General features: G+C 53.1%; 1 protein-coding gene across 1 annotated transcript in view; it reads left to right on the top strand.

The window, feature by feature from the left end:
• The first annotated feature begins 1,513 nt into the window (after positions 1 to 1,513).
• LOC116078678 (heparan sulfate glucosamine 3-O-sulfotransferase 3B1-like) overlaps positions 1,514 to 7,892 on the top strand; it is a 36,261-nt gene continuing 29,882 nt past the window's right edge. Inside the window, exon 1 of the mRNA XM_031354026.1 lies at positions 1,514 to 2,540. Coding sequence (XP_031209886.1) covers positions 1,987 to 2,540 — 554 coding nt within the window. The 5' untranslated portion in view covers positions 1,514 to 1,986. The remainder of the gene's footprint in view (positions 2,541 to 7,892) is intronic.

Genomic DNA, 7,892 nt, shown 5'->3' with positions numbered 1-7,892 from the left:
GGTGCACTCTCAAATCCGAGGTGCACAACTCAGATCCACTTTTGCAGCTTGGCTCCACCGGCCGGAAGCCGGACCGTGGAGGAGCGGCAAGAGCTGGGGATACTTGGGGACATTTATTCCCGAAGAGAGAGAGTATGCGCTCTATCACCTCCACACTGGTCCCAAAGAGTTGAGTAAAGGGAGAAAGGATAAGGTCGGTTCCGCTTCTCCCGCCCGTGCCCACCGGGAAGTGCAAGGCGCCTGTGGCCGCAGAGTGAGTCACCTCCTGCATCCTCGCGGCCCGCGCGGGGGGCGGACGGAATGAAAATTCTCTCCCGGAACCGCACGCAGCCCGGCGTTGGAGGACTTTCGGTCTTGCGGAAAATGGGTTCCAGGCACCGAAAGGAACCCAAGCCGCCACCTGGGTGAACTCGAGCATCCCGACCTTCCTAACTCCGATCGCCAGCACTGGAATTTGGCCCCGCGCAGCACCAACACCCGCGCTTCCTGCACCAGAGCAGTTTCCGAGAAGACCCTTTTCCGGGCCACCCCCTGACAAAGGTACGGAACAAGGAAGAGCCTCCGACTGGATTTTCACCATGAAATAAGTGCTACTCCCTACTCCTGAATTTGCCCCACATCGACATTCGACTTAAAAAAAAAAGTTACTGGGGAAAAACGCCTAGGATTCAGTCAGTGTCATAGGTCAGAAACCCAACCAATCTTCTAAGCAGGGGCCATGCCGGCTTAATTGTTTATTCAAGAGAAAGAGACCATTTATCAAATTAATGTTGCCAAGGAACAGGTCCCCATATAAAACCTCCGACACGTGACTTAAAGTTTCAACTAGTGTCTTAAAACTAAACAACCCCCCTTATCTCCGCTCACCTCCCGGGCCTTTTCAAGAGTTGGGAAAGCGTGAGATAGTGATTACGTCTGTCCCAGTCTAGCGCCAGGCGCAGGGAGATCACTCTGGACTATATTGAGAGACCCGGAAAAGTTAGTGACTTCCGCTGAGGTTAGGTTTTCCCTGCTTAAACCTCCTAAATCAGGGTCTGTTGGGGGCCCTTTTCCGGAGCCCCGATTATGGAACTGAGTTTGCGGTGGGGCTAGAAACATGTCACCGGTCGGCTTTCCCTTTTCCATCTCTGTCTCTCTTCCGCAGCTCTTACGTTCAGGAGCCGGATGGCAGGACACTTGGATGGGGACTCGCGACTTGTTACATAGGCGACTACAGCCAAGGCTGGCCCCAGAAGCGAGTGTGGAAAAGCGCGCGTGTATAGGAGAGCGCCACTCAACCGGGTGGGTCCTCTTTCAGCGTCAGGTCACTCACTCCAGCATCCCCACCATCTGCTTCTGTCACCAGCCGGTGGCCCCGCCTCCCTGAGCCCGCCCCTTGAGCTCTGAAACCAATAGTAACCCCAGACTGCTCTACCCCCCTTCGCGAACCCTTTCCACACCCCCACGTTCCGAGAGAGGATTGGCTGTTTCGACTTGGGCGAAGCTCCGGCATTTGCATGCAGCTCGCGGTTCCTGGTAGGTAGCGCAGCCCGTCACTCGGAAGGCCGGGACCGCCCACTCCACCTCAGTGCCGGGCTCTCTTTCTGCGCAGTTCTCCGCCGCAGCCTCAGCGGGCAAGCGCCGGGGCTGCTCTCAATCTCCTGGCTGCGAGGAGGCAGCCCCGGCGAGCTGCCGTGCGTCCCGTCCAGAGGAACTGGGCGCGGGGTACAGCGTAACTGACAGCGCGTCTGCTCACAGTTCCTGCCGCCCGGACTTCGCTTTTCAGCCCCCCGGCTTCTCGTGGGCATCATGTCCAGAGCCGTCACCGTTGCAACCGCCTCCGCCACCCGGGGAAGAACCGCAGCCTCGGCAGCCGCGCGCGCACGAGGGCAATAAACCGAATCACTCCGGGCTCAGAGTGGCAGGGGACCGTCGCAGTGCTCTCTGTTCCGCCGGGTCTCGTACCATGTGCTGAGCCATGCCCCTGGCCGCGCTCGCGGGCCGCGTATGGGGCAGCGCCTGAGCGGCGGCCGGTCCTGCCTCGATGTCCCGGGCCGGTTCCTGCCGCAGCCGCCGCCGCCTCCGCCGCCGGTGAGGAGGAAGCTCGCGCTGCTCTTCGCCATGCTTTGCATCTGGCTGTACATGTTCTTGTACTCGTGCGCCGGCTCCTGTACTGCCGCTCCCGGCCTGCTGCTCCTGGGCTCGGGGTCCCGCGCCACTCACGCTCAGCCAGCCCTGGTCACTGCTCCGAATGAGACATCCCCTAAGATGCCCTTCCGGGCACCTCCGGCCAACTCACTGGCTGCAGGCAAGGATAAGACAGTAGGCGCCGGGAGCCAGGAGGAGCAGAGTCCAGAGGCGCCGGACTCCCCCAGTCCCATCTCCAGCTTCTTCAGCGGCGCTGGGAGCAAGCAGCTGCCGCAGGCCATCATCATCGGCGTGAAGAAGGGCGGCACGCGGGCGTTGCTGGAGTTTCTGCGCGTGCACCCCGACGTGCGCGCTGTGGGCGCCGAGCCCCACTTTTTCGACCGCAGCTACCACAAGGGTCTTGCCTGGTACCGGTGAGTTTCCTCTCCAGGGGCCGCTGCGCCGGCCGCGATCCCGACCGTGAGCCTCCCACAGGCCGTTGCGCGTCAGGTGGCGAGGGAAGCAGGGTTACAACTTCGGTCAACCTAGGGCGGGCGGGGACCAAAGTGCGACCGCACATTGCGGGTGGACAGTTGGGGAGAATTCAGATGCTCCGGGGTGGGCTGAGACAGCCACCTACAGAAGCTTGTAGATTGGCACCGTTGGCTGGTATGCTGCGCCCTAGAACCATTTAGGTGACCTCGCCACAAAGACACCCGGCAGCTACTGGGAAAGCGCCGGGGGAACGGGTTACCTTTTGGTTGTGGCCGCATCCCACTCGAATAACTCGGCGTGGCTAGGATTTGGTTGTCTCTCTTGCAGCCGGGGACGCGGGGAGGAGTGTTGTGCGCCTCTGGGTTACAGCCTCTAGCGTGCACCAACTACTAGAGTCGCTTCTGCTGCCCAGATGGGGAGAGGGGCGCCGGCTAAGGCGCAGCGCCAAGACCGTTTCAAGTTTGTTAACTTTTTGTTATAAATTCTCCTGTTGCCGGAACCCGAAGGGGGTCTGTCCGGCTTGGCTTGCGAGCTGCTTAAGCTCGGGAGGGTAACCCGGAGGCTGTGTGACTTTGCTGGCTGCCGCACGCCGGGCGTGGAGCTGTGCTGGTCCCTGTCGGGCAAAGGCGCGCACTGCAGCGCGCAGCCTCTTTGAAGGCTTCTGGGCGCCCGAGGCGCTGCCGGCGAGCTGCGGCCTCGCCTCCGGAGCCTCTGTGCTGGGAGGGCCACGACAAGGACGAGTATTTCCGCGGACCCCGTACAAGTCCGAGCTCAAAGAATATCCCTGGACCATTGATTGAGAAATGAGGGTTGTTTCGAGGTCGTGGCTTCCGGCTGTGAGCCCAGTTCTAAAGGGACCGAGACTCCCGGGTCACATTCACGACCTCTGCCCACTGCATCCCGAGCTGATGGTTTGCTGTGAGCTGCTGGAGGAGTCACACCCCAGTTTCCGGAAACCCAGCCGGGTCCCCAGCCCCTTAGGTCATCACCCAGCACTCGATTTTTGTCCCCAGACCCAGTTACTTTCAAAGAGGGTCAGGACTTCCGAAAACAAGGAGAAACACGAACCGAACCCCGCTCTCAGCCTCGACCATACTTTCTAGGACACGGATGGCGGCAAATAAAAGGGCCTGACCCTGAAGATTAGGGCAGTTCCTTCCCAGCCTCTCTCGCCCCCTCCCCTTTGTTCTTTATGTCTTTTTTTTTTTTTTTTTTTTTTTTTTTTAAAATTGTGAAGAGTTGCCCAAGTTTGGGGGTTTAAGCCAGGAGTGACCGTCTCCCTTCTCACAGTTCCCAGGAGACTGCGGGCAAAGAATAGAGACTAGGGTGCAATGCTCGGAATCCGGTCCGGTGGATCCTGGTGCTCTTATCCGGACACGGGGAATAAGTGGATTCTGGGTGGGCCGTGAAGGGCGAATACTTGGGTGCAGCAAGGAGCAGTTTTCCACGGGGGGCCTTCGCTAACTGTAGGCTGTTGCCATCGATGTGTTTGTTGTTGATGCCATTACCTCTTTCCCACTACTCGTCCCATACACAACCCGCTCCTGGGTCCCCAGGACCGGGTAGCAAGCTGATCATTTCTGGCGCAGCCCAACCCGAGGTAGCCTGGGTCTCTTTTGGTCAGACCCATTCCGAGCTGGGTTTGGTAGCAAGTGGCGGACGAGTCACTGAGCTCTTGAAGGTTTTAGAGGCACCTGGGGCAGATGGTGGAAATCCCCACTGGAAGATTCACGCGGAGGCGGAGGTGGCTGCCTCCACCTGCCACCGCCCTTGGGGCTCTGGAGGCCCTCGCTTCTCTTGGGCGGCGGCGGAGAGCACAACCGAAGAGCGTGGCGGGGACCAGAGACCCGAAGCCACGCCGCCAGCAGCCGTGCGAGCCACCCGGGTTCCAACAGGCGGCGCGGGCCAGGGTCCTGTTCTTTCGGAAGCCACCGGGAGGCACAGGCCTCGCAGAGGTGACCTGGTGATCTAGCTGCAGTAGTGCAAGTGTCCTGTCTGCGTGGTCTTCCCTGGCTGCCCCACCAGCGACCAATGTGCCAGCAGTTACTGAATATTTTCTTAAAGAAAAAAAAAATAATGCTATTTATTTAAAACTTGTACATCATTTTAGACTGTTCTCAGTGCCTGAAGATATGTAAGGACTTCACGATTAATTTGAAAGCAACCCTGAAATTCTAAATCCAACTGGCTCAGGAGACACAAGACGCTGACCCAGAGCGCTGCACCTATGCCTTCCTGGCTTTCCCGGCTCCAAACCAGGCCTGCAGGGTCCCTCCTGCTCCGTCCCTGAGATAGGCCGCCCGCTGGAGAGCAACGTAAATAATGATTAACCAGAATGTAGCAAGGCACAATCATGGTTAAAACAAGCCCTCAAAGCCGGGAGTGCGAGCAAGGGGAGGCACTTTTAAGGCCTTTGAGACAAAATGGGAGGGGGTGTGGAATGGATGGTTGAGTTCTAGGGTCAGCAGGCTGTCGGTTGTAGAATGAGGGTCGTGGCTGTGTCTGAGCGAGTTGTTAATGAGTTTAATGGGTTAATGCACAGACCTGCCAGGGGCCCAGAGCCTGGTGGATTTTCCTGGATGCCAGAGAATTTGCAGTCCTTACAGCTCCTTACCAACGCACCATCAGCCAACGGGTGGCCCAGAATCCTGGGAGGCCAGAGCCTGCTTTGATGGCAACTTGGAGCTGACCCTACCGCCACCGCCACCACCACCCAGACATTGGGAGTCTTTTCAGCGCCCAAGTTTGCAAAAGCGAAGCTAATGCGAGCTAGTTCAGACTGCTTGAGGCCCAGTTTGTACAGAGTTCTGAGCTGACTTTCCGGGGTTCTCTAATCACTTTCCAAACTTTATGCCCGACAGCGATGTCTGAGGGAATCAGGGGGCTGTGGTGTCTGCGACGTTTGAGGTTAGGGGACCAGGAGCTTACAACCCTCTGGTGGAGCAAGCTGCCAGCCGGCTTGGTAGAAAGATTTAAACTGGTGGAGAGACATTGATGAAGCAGTTTTTAAAAAGGATTTCTTCTTGATCCAGGTCAAGTTTTTGTTAAAGTTTCCAAGAATTTGATGACCAGAGTTTAGGAGTTAAGTTAGTCAGACGTTACATGATTGTCATTTGCTATCAGGGCCCCTTTCAATTTCGGTTGTACAAAATAATCGGCTAGGGGTGGGGAGGCATGGGGATGGGGGATGCCCCCCCTTTTTCTCTTCCACCTCCTGTGTGGTTTAACAATATTGCAGTTAAACTGTACTAAACATTTGTTCCAGGCACTGTTTCAAGTGTTATGGTTAGCTGGTTTAATCTTCATTACCATCCTGTGAAGTAGATACTTTGACAGATGAGGAAACACAGGCACGAACAGAGAGGTTAATCAACTTGCTCAAAGTTTCACAGCTAGAAAGTGACAAGAGTTCTTCTTATTCCAACAGGACATCCTTCTGTGCCAGCCTCCCTGACTTTAGTGACCAAAATGTGCTTTTAGTCATATGTAATTATTCAAAGCGATGTCGGCTCTAAGAGCGTTTGAAGGTTTCCTGCCTACCTCCGGTGTGCCCCCCTCCCGCCGCCCCCATCAGAGTGCCCACTTTGTCATTTATCTTAAAACCTTTGTAATGCCGGGACAATTGACTGGGAATCGTCTTGCACTGGTTTCTAACTAGATGAGGATAATCATACCATTCTGGCACTTTTATTTCTCTGCACAGGACAGCTAGAATCAAAGGAGTCATTAAAATGACAAAAATATCCCTCAAGTATAGTGGCTGAAAAAACAGCCAGTGTCCCCCGGAGGAAGTGGTTTATTCAATGCCATTTGCCCCTTTCAGGCTGGGAGGCCCAGGTTAAGTGACATGTTTCTAAGCTCTTTGGAATTAATTTGTTCATTTAAAACGATAGAATGATCCCAAGTCAAGAAGGACACAGTGATTGCTTTGTGCTCATTAATCAGAAGGCAGATGTAGCTAGAACTCTGAGGTTTTCCTAGAGATGCTAAAATCCAGTAATAAATGTCTCCCAATGACAGCTGAAAACAGTAATTTCCTCTATATTTTTAGCCGATCTCCTACCTCCACGAGCCTAGTCGGTTTCTAAAATCTTGGTGGCCAGTCCTGTTTCTGACTTCCCGGAGGCTCTGATTCACTGGGGACAATCTGTTTCTAAATAATTGTGCTTCCTAGGTTCTGGCGTTTTAAGACTGCACGGCTTACTTCCAGGCTGCTGGGAGAAGGTCAGCCATCCACATTGAGATGCAACAATTTGAAACGCAAACCATTATGTTAGAATGCTGTCAAGATGTACCAGCAGGACTGTGTAGCATGTGTTGAGCTCTGTTTTTAATTAGGCCCCTAAATTACACCATAAAATGGTTGATTAATCTTTTACAAGTTGGGGGGCAAATATAACATAAATTAACCTAATCATAAGTGTTTTCCCAGATGCTGAGTTAATAAAATTGTCAATATTTAATAGTGGCCTATTAGTTTTAGATAAATAAAATGCCAAAATGTATGAATTAAATTGCATTTATTATCTTCCAAGTAGTAGGTTATTTTTCAGCAGGTCTGTCTGTGAAAATGTGTTTGGAGTCCCTATCTTAGGAGACATTCTTAAAAGATAGGCTGCTATGGTAAATAGAAATTAAATGTTGACTACATTAGATTTTGCATTTAAAAAAGGAATCTGCTTATTTAAAAAGCAATAGTTTAATGTCCACTAATAATGACAAGATGTATTCTCCCAGTCTACAGTCTCCCATTTCCCACTGAAAAGCGATCTTATACATCTCCTGTTTCTCTGATTTTTTTTTTTTTGTTTTATGTTTTGAAAGTCAGCACCTCACAAATTCTCATTCTCAATAGGCATGCTTCCATTTGAGCCCTTCAGTTTAAAACAGATTTAACACAAGGTTTTTCTTTTTCTACAAAATGACAATTCAAATCACTAAAACTATTTACAATCGAAAGTTCACTAGGAATTAAAAAAAAATTAAAGCAAAACAAACAGATTAGAGGCGCTGTGTTTATCAAGCATCAGACCTACGCTAAGACCTGAAGCCCAGGACCAAGACAGCCTGACAGCTCTGGGTCGTTTGGGGTGTTTTGTGTTCTCACTCTATGAAAATGGAAGTTAAGCTGATCGACAGAAGCACAACAACACCCACCATCCAGGCGCAGCACAGCCACAGCTTCCATTGCTATAAAGAGAGCTTCCACAGAACTTTAGCCCCCAGGAAAACAAGACTATTTCAGAGAGAAAGAGAAACTTGAGGGCGGGGCTGGTGGGAGAGGCTCGACT

The sequence above is a fragment of the Mastomys coucha genome, unplaced genomic scaffold, assembly GCF_008632895.1.
Source record: "Mastomys coucha isolate ucsf_1 unplaced genomic scaffold, UCSF_Mcou_1 pScaffold5, whole genome shotgun sequence".
Classification (NCBI taxonomy): domain Eukaryota; kingdom Metazoa; phylum Chordata; class Mammalia; order Rodentia; family Muridae; genus Mastomys; species Mastomys coucha.
The sequence above is the reverse complement of the archived record's forward strand: the minus strand, read 5'-3'. Positions and strand labels throughout refer to the sequence as shown.